Below are 15196 nucleotides of genomic sequence, written 5' to 3'. Positions count from 1 at the left end.
GGCACCTTGGAGAGATCTCAATGCCAACCAGGTATCCAACCTCATAGAGACACATGGTACCTTGGAAAGATCCCAGCAACAACCAGATTTGCTGCCTTAGTGATGCCTTGGTGCTTTGGAGAGGCCCCAGTGCCAGCCAGGTGTACCATCTGAGAGACCCTGGCACCTAAGAAAGTCCTCCACATCAGCAAGACCCCAGCACCAACTAGGCGTGCCACCCCAGAGAGACCCCAGTGCCTTGGAGAGACCTGAGTGCCAGCTGGGCATGCTGCCTCAGAGAGATCATAGTGCCTTGGAGAGACCCTGGCACCTAAGACAGACCTCAGCACCACCAAGGTGCACTGCCTCAGAGAGACCCGAGCACCAGCCAGGCATTCCACCTTGGAAAGACCCCAGCACCTCCAAGAGAGCCCAGTGCCCCGTACAGACCCCGGTGCCAGCCAGGCACATCGTCTCGGAGAGAGCCCAGGGCCCCGTACAGACCCCGCGGCCAGCCCGGCACACCGTCTCGGAGAGAGCTCATTGCCTCGGACAGACCCCAGTGCCAGCCCGGCACACCGTCTCGGAGAGAGCCCAGCGCCCCGTACGGACCCCGGTGCCAGCCCGGCACACCGTCTCGGAGAGAGCCCAGCGCCCCGTACGGACCCCGGTGCCAGCCCGGCACACCATCTCGAAGAGAGCCCAGCGCCCTGTACGGACCCCGCGGCCAGCCCGGCACACCGTCTCGAAGAGAGCCCAGCGCCCTGTACGGACCCTGCAGCCAGCCCGGCACACCGTCTCGGAAAGAGCCCAGTGCCTCGTACAGACCCCAGTGCCAACCCGGCACACCGTCTCGGAGAGAGCCCAGGGCCCGTACAGACCCCGCGGCCAGCCCGGCACACCGTCTCGGAGAGAGCCCAGCGGCTCAGACAGACCCCGCGGCCAGCCCAGCACACTGTCTCGGAGAGAGCCCAGCGGCTCGGACAGACCCCGGTGCCAGCCAGGCACACCGTCTTGGAGAGAGCCCAGCGCCCCGTACGGACCCCGCAGCCAGCCCGGCACACCGTCTCGGAGAGAGCCCAGTGCCTCGTACGGACCCCCCGGCCAGCCCGGCACACCGTCTCGGAGAGAGCCCAGCGCCTTGTACAGACCCCGCGGCCAGCCCGGCACACCGTCTCGGAGAGAGCCCAGCGCCCCGTACGGACCCCACGGCCATCCCGGCACACCGTCTCGGAGAGAGCCCAGCGCCCCTGTACGGACCCCGCTGCCAGCCCGGCACACCGTCTCGGAGAGAGCCCAGCGCCCCGTACGGACCCCGCTGCCAGCCCGGCACACCGTCTCGGAGAGAGCCCAGTGCCTCACAGGCACAACCGATGGCTGAAGGTGCAGTCAGCAAGCTTCAAGTTGGAAATCCGATGCAGAATTTTACCAGTAATAATTTTACCAGTAATAATATTAACCATGGCAACTGATACTTACTAAAAGATATGCTGGATTGTTCCACTCTCGCTCAGGCAGGAGTCACGGGGTGACAGACTCTGGCCTGTGCTATGTAGGTCAGACTAGATGAGCACAATGGGCCACTCTGACCTTACAGTCAGTGATTCTATAGAAAGCCAAGATGGTTAGAGAAAACAGAAGTGTCCTGGACTAAAAATACAGACGTGCCTCAGACTTACATTGGCGAAGTGCTATCTATTAGCACTATCTATCTATTAGCTAGTCGGGAAGCACTGACTGGCAGGGAGAAAGCCTGCGTCCCCGGGGATTCATAGATCTGAGACCAGAAAGCACCATTCTGATCATCTAGTCTGACCTCCTGTGTAACTCAGGCCAGAGAACTTCCCCACAATATCTCCTAGAGCAGATCTTTCAGAAAAATATCCCATCCGGATTTTAAAATGGTCACTGATGGAGAATCCACCACGATCCCTGGTAAATTGTTCCAGTGGCTAATTACTCACACTTACACCTTGTTTCCAGCCTGAATTGGTCTAGCTGCAACTTCCAGTCATTGGATCGTGTTATCCCTTTCTCTGCTAGACTGAAGAGCCTGCTGTTAAATATTTGTTCCCCACGGAGATACTGATCGCTCAGAGGCTGTCGCGCCCCTCCTTAACGTTGCTGCTCTGCTTGCAAATGGCACATGTTCAGGGCCTAGCTGGCCCCCATGTCTCTGTTCTTTGTAGGACACCAGGTGCTCTTGGTACCCTGGCAACAAGCGCTCAGATCCTGATCACATGGTCTTGTCAAACCTGTTCAGTTGGACTCCCCTTTGCCCAGCCTCCCATATGTAGGGGTGTGCCCTGGTGTTCCTCCCCACCAGCTGGAAAGAGACCAGCATCCAGGCCCAGGTTAGATTTCTTTCCCTTTCTTCAGTGCTCTGCTTATTGTCTTTGCAAACCAGAAAGGAACGTGTGCAAAAAGCAACACAAACAACAGTTTGGCTAGGGGTTCAGGCTAGTCCTCTGGCAGCTACCAGATAGGGCCCTTTCTGGCTCCACACAGGGTCTGCCCGCTAGCCTGCAGCCTCTTACTCTGGTTACCGTCTCCTCTCTCCTGGTTTCCCCCCTTTATATTGTCCAGCTGAGAGCATGCGCTAATCATGCAGTGCTGATCAGATGCATTAGCTGATTCTCTGCACCTGCCTGCTGGGCTTCTGTCTGGGGCAGGGTCAGCTGCTCCCTGCCCCCCCCCCCAGGACTTAAAGGGGCAGGTTGTGCTATTACATGCCCTTCCCCCCCCCCCCAACCCCCAAGAGTGGTGCCCGCAGTGCCTCCTTCCCATGAAAATTGTCTGCATTCACGTGTCTGGCTCCGGACCGGTAGTGACCTGTAAATGCATGCAGTTGCAGGGCTAGGTGCCGTTGTATCTGTCTTGGAGTTTGTCTTGCACATAGCATGGTCAGTGATAAGGATGAAATTTGCTCCAAGCAAATGGTACCTCAGGTCCTCAATAGTCCACTCTATCACCAGGCACTCCTTTTCAAATCACTGCATAGTTTTGGTCCCAGGGCAGGAACTTTCTCCTCAGACGTAACATGGGGGTTCCCCATCCTCAAGGATAGCCCCAACCCCCATTCGGAGGTATCAGTCTGCAGGATGAAGTCCCTAGTAAAGTCCGGGCTACGTGGCACTGGTTTGCTGCAAAGGATTCACTTGATATCCCCAAATGCATCTGCACATGCAGGAGCCCAAGGCTCCTTCTGTGGTGCCTTGTTGTGCAGAAGGTTCGTTAAAGGGACGGTGGTATAAATCGACAATAGTATCCAGCTAGCCCCAGAAAAGATTTTACTTGTCACTTAGTGGCAGAGATTGGCGGGTCTACAAGAGCCTTTACCTTGTCTACCAGCAGCTTGATTCTCCCATTCCCCCAGGGTATCTCAGGTATTTTGTATCTGCATATCCGATCCAACATTTCATGGGGTTGGCAGTGAAGCCCACTTCCCTGGAGGACTAGAGCACCGCTCTGACCCACTGGAGATGTTCTGCCCAGATACTTATATAAATCACTTCATCATCCAGGTTGGCCACAGCATATACCCAGTGAGGTAGGAGTAGCTTATCCATAAGTCTTGGAAATGTCGCTGGGCCCCCATGGAGACCAAACGGAAGGGTTTGGAATTGGTAGAGGTCATAAGGTGTGGCAAGTGCAGTCAGCTAGTAAGGGCCAGAATTGTTATATATTAGGCCTGCCCCAGTTCATCTCGCATCTCATCAATCCTAAGCATACGATACACATCAAATTTAGAACTTCATTTATTTTGTGGAAGTCAACACAAAACTGAATACTGGGGGTCAGTAGGCCTCAGCCACCTGCTCAAAGGTCTCTAGGAAGGACTCCAGGTCACCCTCTGGTCCCATCTTAGTGTGAGGGCTCCTCTTCCCACCCTGGCAGCCTGCACCAACCTGTAGAGTGGGAGGGTCCCAAGCCAATGTTCTGAGCACGAATTGCTGATGACCCTCTTGATGCTTCTGCGGGAACTACGGCTGCTGCTGTGGCAGTCAGGCACTCTGGTGGCCACTGCTTTCCTTTCCACGTCACAGAAGCAGCAAGACCCCTGCTTTTCCCCAGGCCATGGAAAGCCACGCCCGCATTCTCCATTACGTGTACCCTGGTGGCTCTAGTCACCAGCTGGAAATAGACAATCAGACAGGCCCAGGTTCGTTTTCTGTCCCTGTCTTTAGGGCTCTGTTTATTGTCTTCACAAACAAGATAGACAAGTGTGCAAAAAGCAACACAAACAACCATCTGGGGTGGGGGGGGTTCAGACTGGGGTCTTCTGGCAGCTACCAGGTGGGGCCCTCTCTGACCCCACAGGGCAGCTACACAGGTTTGGTTGGTCTGCCTGCAGTGATTACCAGCTCTGCTCTCCTGGTTTTCCCCCTTTATATTGGCCAGCTGAGAGTGGGGACCAATCATGTGGTGCTGGTCAGCTGCTTCCCAGCATCTGTCTGCTGGGCTTCATGCTAGGGCAGGGTCAGCTCTCCCCAGCCCTCTCCCTTTGGGCTATTAAAGGAGCAGATAGCCCTCTTGCAATGGGCAACAAGCCACTTCTTGCCCATCCAGTTCAGTATTTAGAGCCATCAGCACCATTTCAGGTTGGCCTTTTGTTCCTGGGTGCTAATCCCCCAGACCCTGGGGAAAGAGAACATAGGTTTCATTCCCCTCCCAGCAGCGTACGACGCAGGAGCAATCCAAGGCAGTTACAATACAGTGGACTCGTGAGTCCCCTCCTGACTCAACCCCAGTGTGACCACAACGCAGCATCGCGCCCCTCCCATTGGGCCGGGCCCTGCACAACACAGACTAAGAAGCAGTCTGTGCCCCGAAGCGCTTACAAGCCAGCCAGCCTAGACAGCCATAGTGGGGACAGACGGACAGACAGCCAAAATCCCAACGGCGCATCTTGCGAGGTGCTTTTTAACCAAATTGCTCCAGACCCGCCTACCCCGCCCCATCGTCCATCTGCCCCTTCCAAAAAACCCTCCCAGCCCACCCCATAGAAACAAGAGCCAAACGGGAGGAGCCTGTTCCTCTGTCCCAGTCTCACCCACTCGCTAACAGTAACCAGGTCAGAGTCCCATTCCCCTGCCTCCCACCCCACTAACACCTTATAAGATGACGACAAGAAAAATTCCCACCAGTGAGAAATCAAAGCTCCCCAGCTGGACAGACTGCAGAACAGCTGGCTGGGGAGGTGCTGCGAAAGGGGGTTGCTTACTGTTTGAGGGAGTGCTCCCCACTCCAAGCCACCAATCCCACGCAAGCCCCCACCCATCCACATGGTTAGCTTGACTCTTCCCAGGCCCTCACAGCTAGCTTGAGGCCCCAGAACAGATCAAAACCAGCCTTGCTGGAAATAGCCACACTTGGAAAAGGACCATGTCTCTTAGCTGATACCTTAATTTATGGCTGTTGCCTTTAAGCCTCCACATCTTGGTCCTGTCTTTTTAGGAAAGGACATGATGTCCAGTGGCTATTTCCATGCCTGCGTATTAGAAAGCGATGCATGAAGAATCTGGTTTGAATGTTTGGGGAACAGCTATTTTTCCAAAATAAGGATTGCTCCAACATCACTAATGGAGACGTACACAACGCCATATTTGGGCATAGTGTATTATTAGTTCCCTCGCGGCGCTCTGGCTGCTGCAGCCACACGACCTGGCCCAGAAAAGAGCAGCCCCTGCACCTCGCTGTAAGGGCCCCCCCAGCACCAGGGGATCCGCGCAGCTTGTCGTCTGAAACGAGACACCCACATTTCTCTCCAGAACAGAGTGGGCGCGGCGCTCGGGCAGGAGAATGGCTCCCCCCGCGAGGTTCTCGGCAGGACGGGGTCCTGTCTCCATCAGAGTTCTGCGGGGAGAGCGGCGTTCTGCTCCCAGCTCTTTTCCAGACTTTCTGTGCGACCCTGTAGGAATCCCTGAAAGTCTGCGAGGCGGGGCAATGTTCCCCCTGCAGCAGAGACAGCCTAATTCATTACGGGCTCAGTCATGCTGTCATTATTGGGGCTGCTCAGGGCCAGGCACGCCAAACCCCTACGGTGCCCGTAGCATGCTGGGTGGACTGCAACTCAGAGGCCAGCCTTGTAGGTGCTTCAGCAGCTGGGCCTTGTAGGCGCTAGCCCTGGTGGATCCCACTAACCACTCGTAGGGCTACGGGAGAGGGTGTTTATTAGGGCTGGCAGAAAAGGAGAAGGCTGCAGATGCCCTAGGTACAGGGGCGACACTTACAGTTCAAAGTGAGCAGTAGCAGTAAATGTTCGGACTGCCCAGTCGAGAGTCAGGCCTAGTGCAGTCTGTCTCGTGCTTCTCGCTGCACTGCCCCAAGAGCAGCCTGCCAGGGAGACAACGACTTGGGCAGCTCCACTTGTCTCTCTCTGGCACTCCTTCCAAGTGGGAACAGGGGAGTGGGATGTGCCTCTGTGTCCCAGGCACACAGGGTCACTGTCGCTCCTCCCTGGCTCAGACTGCGCCGGGTGCCTCCTGATTTGCACCTCAATTGTGTGGTCACTGACTGTTTCTGGGGAGCAGCTGCCTGAGCTTTGCACGTCACTTTGGTAAAGTCCTGGGACCGCAACAGTTCTGGGCAGGGATCTGCGGCAGCTGGGCTTACTGCTCTGTTTGATTTGTTCTGCCCAGTGACACATTTTAGTTACTGCTCTAGTATGTTGCACATCTAGTATGTGATGATTGGCTCCTGGGGTCAGGGTGTTGGGACTGGTAAACCCGAGACTGGTGATGCTGGGAGCGCTAGCATGCTGGCATCACTCCTCTACACTGCGCAGCGGTAGAGTTAAAACTGCGGGCGTGGCCGGCCGGTGTGTGCACAGACAGGAAGGGAAAGGGGAAATGTGCAGACAAGCCCAAACTACATGCCCAAAAAGTCACAATCCCACAGTAGAGGAAGAAAATGATATTGGTTAAAGAACTGACCTGGTTTAGAGGGGAAGTGAAGGCAGCTGTAAAAAATAAAAATACATAACAATGGAAGGAAGGGGAAGCTGATAGTAATGAATATAAAGCAGAAACTAGGAATTGTAAAAAAATGATAAGGGAAGCAAAGGGACCCAAAAAGGAATCATGGCCAGCAGAATTAAGGACAATAAGGCGGAGGTTTTTAAGTATATTAGGAACAAAAAGAATTCTAGTCTATTACTAGATCAAAACAGAATTATCAATAAAAATGCATAAAAAGCAGAAGTTCAATAAATATTTCTGTTTTGTATTTGGGAAAAACAGACAGTCAAATCATGTGATAATTACTATTATCATTAATAACAAATTAAAGGAGGGTAATATAATTAATGCCAATCAATAAGGATGTAAGGAAACTAGATCCTGTCAAACTGATGGATATCTTTTTTTGATGAGATTACAAATTTGTTTGATTAAGATAATAGTGTTGATTAATCTTCTTAGACAGAAGTAAGGCTTTTCACTTGATATAGCAGGACATTTTGATTAAAAAGCTAGAATATAAACTTAATGTGGCTCACATTAAAGGGATTAAAACCTGGTTGATAGGCCTCAAAATGTAATTGTAAACAGTGAATCATCATCAAGTGGGTGTGTTTCTTGTGAGGTGCTGCAGGGATCAGTTCTTGGCCCTATACTTTTTAACATTTTTATCAATGACCTGGAAGAAAACATAAAATCATCACTGATAAAGTTTGCAGGCAACACATAAATTGGAGGATTGGTTAAAAACAAAGAGGTCAGGGCACGGAATCAGAACGATCTAGATCGCTTGGTAAACTGGGTGCAAGCAAACAATATGCATTTTATATGGCTAAATCTAAATGTTCACATCTAGGAACAAAGAATGGGGGCCATACTTACAGGATGGGGGACTCTATGCTGGGGAGCAGGGACTCGGACAAAGATGTGAGGAGCATGGGGGACAATCAGCTGAACATCAGCTCTCAGTGTGACACTGTGGCCAAAAAAGCTCGTGTGATCTTGGGATACGTATACAAAGGAATCTCAAGTAGAGGTAGAGAGGTTATTTTACCTCTGTATTTGGCACTAGTCTGACCGCTGCTGGATACTGTGTAAGGTTCTGGTGCCCACAGTTCAAGAAGGATGTTGATAAATCTGAGAAGGGCCAGAGAAGAGTTGCAAGAATAATTAAAGGATCAGAAAACATACCTTGATTCACAGAGCTCAATCTATTTATTTTAACAAAGAGAAGGTGAAGGGGTGACTTGATCACAGTCTATAGGTATTTACATGGGGAACAAATATTTAATAATGGGCTCCTCGAGTCTATCAGAGAAAGATATAACATGATCCAATGGCTGGAAGTTGAAGCTTGGCAAATTTAGACTGGAAATAAGGTGTAAATTTTTAATAGCAAGGGTAATTAACCATTTTAACAGTTTACCAAGGTTGTGGTGGATTCTCCATCACTGGCAATTTTAAACGAAGATGGGATGTTTTTCTAACAGATCTGCTCTGGGAATTATTTGGATCTGCTCTAGGACAGTCTGTGGTCCATGTTTTCCAGGAGGTCAGACTAGATGATCACAATGGCCCTTCTAGCCTTGGAATCTGCAGATCTATGAGCAAGCCTGAGCACATTTGGGGTGTCTGTCAGGCCCACTCACACTCCCTGCTGAAGAGACTCTTAAAAATAGCGGCAGGGGACAGAAAATCATGAGGGTTGTAATACTGGACATTCTCGTTAAAGATGCTCTACTTAAAACTTGATTTTTTTTTAATTACATTAGTCAGTTTTTGTTAAAAAGTCAACATGCCCGTGTTATCTTGAACACCTGTCTCTTGTACTTTGGAATGAGCAGTCTCCAGTAATCCCAACCAGGCCTGTAGCATCCAAAGGCCAGACACGGAGGCGGACACCCCTACCTCCTATCTCCCAACCTTCCCCAATGCAGATGTTTGCTGTGTTTAATCCACCAGTTAAGGAAGTCCAGTGGAGAGTTAGGAACTGAACAGGGAGTTTATGAAGCATAAAAGTAATGCAGCTGTAACTGCACAAGCAGCAAAGAGAACTGTAGCTCTAGCTGCTTTCACGCACAGTCCTCAGTCCCCCACAAACCTCTTCAGCAGGATGTGAGGCCAAATGCCTGACATTGCTATCACAGCAACCTCCCAGGTCATCCATGAAGGCATGAGGCCACTTCCAGCAACTTCACCCTTTCCTGGGGCTGTGCACCCAGCCCCTTGCTCCTCTGAAACAGACGTGATCACCTCCATTATTGACAACTTGGAAACAGTCAGTGTTGCATGAATGGCAACAAGTTCTCTGTTATTTGGTACTCCTCCTCTTGGATTTCCAGACCTCAGTGTCAATTCAGAAATTGACATGGTTCCTGTGGAGTTTCTGACTGTACCCTGTCTTTTTTCTGTCACAGGTATCAGGTGTGTGATGGTGGCTACAATCAGTCTTGTGGGTATTAATGGAGCCTTTGAAGGTGGCTACTGGTTTCTCATGCCCTCCTGCAAAACTACAGTGTGCTGGTAAGTTAGAGGCAACCGTCAAACCGCACACTGCTTTGGGGATGAAACCCTCCTGGCAGCAAATGAGCAGGATCAGCTTCTTCACCCCCTAAGCTGCAGTGGGGCGTACAGTCATAACGTGGGAGAATAATTGTCTCAGACCTGAGTGAGGACGCAGTGTCCAGTGCAGTGAATCATGGGACTGGCACTTCACCCTGCTCCTGCGTCTGTGTGGCAAATGGCACAGATGCAGTCGCAGGGGCACGTAGAGAAGAATACATTCATTAGCCCACATGCTGGGCCGTCACCTGTCTGCCATGCAAAGCACTTTGCAGCTGTACAGGAAGGATGGGCGTCACCTAAATCAAAATAGAACCAGACTGCTGGCATGTAAAATTTAAAAGGTGGTACAGGACATTTTAAACTAGAGCCTGGGGGAGAGGAGCACAAAGTTCAGACAGAGAGATCCCTTAGGGGAGGATCTATTAACGGGGATTCTCTATAGCCTAATAAAGCAGAGAGGATAGAAGTTGATAAAGTCCCAGAAGCCACTGAAGAGAAACAGTCATTTGAAAAAGAAATCCTATTCAATTACATCACATGACAACTAAACAGTGACACGTTTTATAAGTGCTTGTATATACATGCTAGAAATCTATATACTAAGATGGGTGAACTTGAGTGCCTGGTACTAAATGAGATTATTATTATTATTATAGGCATCACAGAAACTTGGTGGAATGATGATAATCAGTGGGAACACAGTAATACCAGAGTACAAAATACTCAGCGATGAGAGTAGGTCGTGCAGGTGGGAGAGTTGTACTATATGGGAAAGAAAGAATAGTGTCAAATACAGTAAATATCTTAAATGGATTAAACTGTACCAAGGAATCTCTATGGATAGAAATTCCATGTTTGAATAACAAGAATACAGCAGTAGGAAAATACTACTGACCACCTGACCAGGAGGGTGACGGAATCTGAAATGATCAGGGAGATTAGAGAGTCTAAAAAAATAGAAATCTTAGTAACACTGGGTGATTTCAACTATCCCCATATTGACTGGGTATGTGTCACTGCAGGACAGGATGCAGAAATACATTTTCTAGACACCGGTAATGACTGTGTCTTGGAGCAGCTAGTCCTGGAACCCAAAAGGGGAGAGGCAGTTCTTGATTTAGTCCTAAGTGGCACACAGGGTCTGGTCCAAGAGGTGAATCATAGACTCATAGAAGATCAGGGTTGGAAGGGACCTCAGGAGGTCATCAACCCTCTGCTCAAAGCAGGAACAATTCCCCACTAAATCATCCCAGCCAGGGCTTTGTCAAGCCTGACCTTAAAAACCTCTAAGGAAGGAGATTCCACCACCTCCCTAGGGAAGTCATTCCAGTGCTTCACCACCCTCCTAGTGAAACAGTTTTTCCTAATATCCAATCTAGACCTCCCCCAGAAGGGTGAATATGCCTGAACCGCTTGTTATTAGTAACCATAGTGTAATTAAGTTTAACATCCTTGTGGGAGAGAAAATACCAAAGGCGGCCACCGCAGCAGCATTTAACTTCAAAAAGGGGAACTACACAAAAAGGAGGAAGCTAGTTAAATGGAAATTAAAAGGAACGGTCGCAAGAGTGAAATGCCTGCAACCTGCATGGAAACTTTTTAAAAATACCACAATAGTGGCACACACTAAATGTCTGCCCCAAATTAAAAAAAACAGTGAGCGGACCAAAAAAAATGCTACCCTGGCTAAACAACAGACTAAAAGAGGAAGTTAGAGACAAAAAGGCATCCTTTAAAATAGAAAGGCATCTTGAGAAAAATAGCAGGAACATAAACTCTGGTAAGTCAAGTATAGAAGTGTAATTAGGCAGGGCAAAAAAGAATTTGAAGAGCAACTAGCAAAAGACACACAAACTACCAGCAATTTTTTTAAAGCACATGAGAAGCAGGAAGCCGGCCAAACAGTTATTAGGGACCACTGGACAAACAAGGCGCCAAAGAAGCACTCAAGGAAGACAAGTCCATTGCTAAGATGCTAAATGAATACTGCAGAGGATGTGAAGGAGCGTCTCACACCTGAGCCATTCTGTTTAGGTGACAAAACTGAGAAACTGTCCCACACTGAGGTGACAGTAGAGGAAGTTTTGAAACAAATCAATACATTAAACAGTAATAAGTCACCAGCACCAGATGCCATTCACCCACGAGTTCTGAAGGAACACAAATGTGAGACGGCAGAACTCCTAAGTGTGGTATGTAACCTATCGCTTAAATCTGCCTCTCTACCAGACAACTGGAGGGTATGTAACATAACGCCAGTTTTTTAAAAAGGCTCCAGGAGAAGATCCTGGCAATAATAGTCTCGTAAGCCTAACTTCAGTACCTGGCAAATTGGTTGAAATTATAGTAAAGAACAGACTTATCAGACACATAGATGAACACAATTTGTGGGGGAAGAGTCAATACAGCTTTTGTAAAGGGAAATCATGCCTCACCAATCTATTAGAATTCTTTGAGGGGATCAACAAGCACATGGACAAGGGGGATCCAGTGGATATATTGAACTTGGACTTTCAGAAAGCCTTTGCCAATGTTCCTCACCAAAGGCTCTTAAGCAAAATAAGGAGTCATGGGATAAGAGGGAAAGTCCTCTCATGGATCAGTAACTGGTTAAAAGACAGGAAACAAAGGGTAGGAAGAAATGGTTAGTTCTCACTGTGGAGAGGGGGAATGAGTGGGATCCCAAAAGGATCTGTACTGGGACCTGTGCTGTTCAACATACTCATAAATGATCTGGAAAAGGGGGTAAACAATGAGGTGGCAAAATTTGCAGATGATATAAAACTACTCAAGATATTTAAGTCCAAAGCCAGGACTGCGAACAGTTACAAAAGCATCTTACAAAACTGGGTGACTGGGCAACAAAACGCCAGATGAAATGCAATGTGGATAACTGCAACATAATGCACATTGGAAAGTATAATCTAAACTATACATACAGAATGATGGGGTCTAAACTAGCTGTTACCACTCAAGAAAGAGATATTGGAGTCACTGTGACTAGTTCTCTGAAAACATCTGCTCAATTTGCAGAGGCAGTCAAAAAAGCTAACATAATGTGAGGAACCATTAGGAAAGGAACAAGAACCAGGGGCCACACAATGAATTTAATAGACAGCTAGTTTAAAACAAACAAAAGGAAGTACTTCTTCACACAATGCACAGCCAACCTGTGGAACTCATTGCCAAGGGATGTTGTGAAAGCCAAAAGTATAATTGGGTTAAAAAAAGAATTACATAAATTCATGGAGGATCGGTCCATAAGATGGTGTGGGGCACAACCCTATGCTCTGGATGGCAGGGGATGGATCACTCAGTAATTGCCCTGTTCTGTTCATTCCCTCGGAAGCACCTGGCCACTATCAGAAGACAGGATACTGGGCTAGGTGGACCATTGGGCTGACCCCTTGGGGCCACTATATTGTTCTGATGGTTCCTTCTGGCCTTAAAATCTATGTGTCTATTATGTGGTAATGATTTCCCTCTCCACCACCCTTCTAGCCCCTGTAGATACACACATACACCCATTTAAAAAAAACTCTCCCTGTTGCAGGTGCCCAGAGAGCTCATTTATTAGATGTGTTTGACAACTCTCCAGACACATACTTCTGCATGTGAATGCATCTAAAGCTTCCTTCAAATCCAGTTACTTTTAATCTCCCCCATTCCAGGATTTCAAATGCCTTTCTAACTCCTGTTCCTCTCCATTGTTGCAGGCTTGAAAAACCTCACACAAGTTTTGATTCCTTCAAGACTTTGCCACAGCCTCTATCACACATCTGCTCTCGTAGAAGAAAAAAAACATACAAACTAATGATGTTTTCCTTTTTTACACTGTATTATTGTAAGGAAGAGTGTTACTTGTGAAAGCACGGTCGGACAGTCATTGCTGTATAGTTTGAAAAGTATTTTCAAACAAAAAACATAAAAAAGCAAACTATAAAAGCAAAAAGAGAGCAAGTATTTTTATACCAGACATTGTGCGTATAATGATCTTACACCGGGTTAGATCACCAGTTTTGTGCTTGACTTTTGAATGCGTGCAATTAAGATTCTCTCTTGTTTTTCTTTTTTGTAAGCTGCATGTTGAAGACGTTTTTAAATCTTGTTCAGAATTAAATAATTGTATTGTTAGGTTTATAGGTATTGTGCTCAGCCTGGGCGGAGTTAAAATGTGCTGAACTACAGATCTGAGTATATTTACAGTATTCGGGTTTTATTCCCCAGTGTACCATATTCTATCAGGCAGGACAATCAGAAAACAACTTAGTATAATTTTTCTACCTTTGGGCTACAGTTACAGCTTGCAGTGTGAGGCTTTAGTCTAGCAGAGAGCTGTGCAGGAAAAAGCCATGCATGGAGCAAGTTGAGACTGTTATTGATGAGAGCTCTCCCTGTGCTTTCTTCATGTACAGATACATTTGCTGGGTCACATCTTTCTTTCCAGGGGCAGGAAGGGCTGGTTCCAGTAACTGCTTGAAATTTTTATTGGCAATGTAAACAGCTGTACTGGGGAAAAATTGACCCCAATTCAGCAACACACTCAAGAACATGCTTAAGTCTAGTTGAAGTGCATGGGACTTAAACACATGCTCACAGTTACACTTAAGTGCTTTGTTGAATTTGGGCCTTAATGAATAGTTGATGCCTGTCCAGCTCCTTGCTCGGTAATATACTGGTATTTTCAATGCAAAAATGAAGCCAAAAAGGGAAGCGTTGGCATTTTCTGCTAACCCTGTTCTTTACTCCAGTCATTGTCTTGAAGCAATATTTGTAATGTTTACTGAGAATACTGTACCAGCAACAAGAAGCTTATTTTCACAGTACATTCCTTTTCCCCGATTGCTTTTCACTCTGCACAGGAATAGAATATAAAAATGAGTCTTTGTTTTCTTGTAAAAGGATTGACAACTCCTTCCCCCTACAGATGACTCTCTCTCTCCACCCACACGCCCGTAAGGAATGCTGTGCTGCAGACTGCACTGATTGGGTCGAGGCCCTGATTGTTGACAAGTGTGGTGAAAGTGTGCTCACAAGTTTCCCCCCTAGTTTTGTTCACACTGTGCTGAACACGTAGTGATGTCAGTGTTTTTATGATGACAACACAATTGTTCTTTGTGGAAATGCAGATGTTGAGAATTCCTCAGTCCGAAGACCACAACGGTAGTTGAAAGTTGAAAGAAAAACATCACTTCTACTTTTGTTTAAACAAAGTGACAAGGAGAACTTGAGAACAAATTAAATTCTAAGGCAAATGTTGAAATAAATCTAAACAGAAATGTATAAGCATTCGAACCAATAGACTAGTTCTTTAGAAAACGGATTTTCTGTATTTGTTTTGGGTAATAGAGGAAAGAAACTTCCACATTGTCTACTCTGCTTTTTTGAAATATGTTTAAAGGTACTTTTCTATTGTAATTTTTAAAAAATAAAACAATGATTATTATAACTTATACCACAGCCTGGGGTGCTGATTTGCTTATGGCAGGGTGACCAATCCACGCGCATCTGGGAACCTCACATGTGACTGAGGCTGGGGTCTCAGTCCTGCAAGAAGCTCTGACAGGCGCTACATTGGCTTACCGGCTCTAGAATGAATATCACAAGGCCCTGATATCAGGAAATGAATTACAAGATCTGAGCGCTGTACACGATTGTTAAACGTGGTGCACCATTACTTTCGATAACTCATC

The 15196-nt window shown here is 47.7% G+C and overlaps 1 protein-coding gene across 4 annotated transcripts in view; it reads left to right on the top strand.

Annotated features, from left to right (window-relative positions):
• RBPMS (RNA binding protein, mRNA processing factor) overlaps positions 1-14956 on the top strand; it is a 140452-nt gene extending 125496 nt beyond the window's left edge. For all 4 annotated transcript variants that reach the window (XM_075127441.1, XM_075127440.1, XM_075127442.1 and 1 more), the window contains 2 exons: positions 9356-9461; positions 13220-14956. In XM_075127441.1, coding sequence (XP_074983542.1) covers positions 9356-9401 — 46 coding nt within the window. In that variant the 3' untranslated portion in view covers positions 9402-9461; positions 13220-14956. The remainder of the gene's footprint in view (positions 1-9355; positions 9462-13219) is intronic.
• Positions 14957-15196: the final 240 nt, after the last annotated feature.

The sequence above is a fragment of the Caretta caretta genome, chromosome 4 (assembly GCF_965140235.1).
Source record: "Caretta caretta isolate rCarCar2 chromosome 4, rCarCar1.hap1, whole genome shotgun sequence".
Lineage (NCBI taxonomy): Eukaryota > Metazoa > Chordata > Testudines > Cheloniidae > Caretta > Caretta caretta.
Note: the sequence above shows the minus strand (reverse complement) of the source record. Positions and strands in the feature narration are given on the sequence as shown.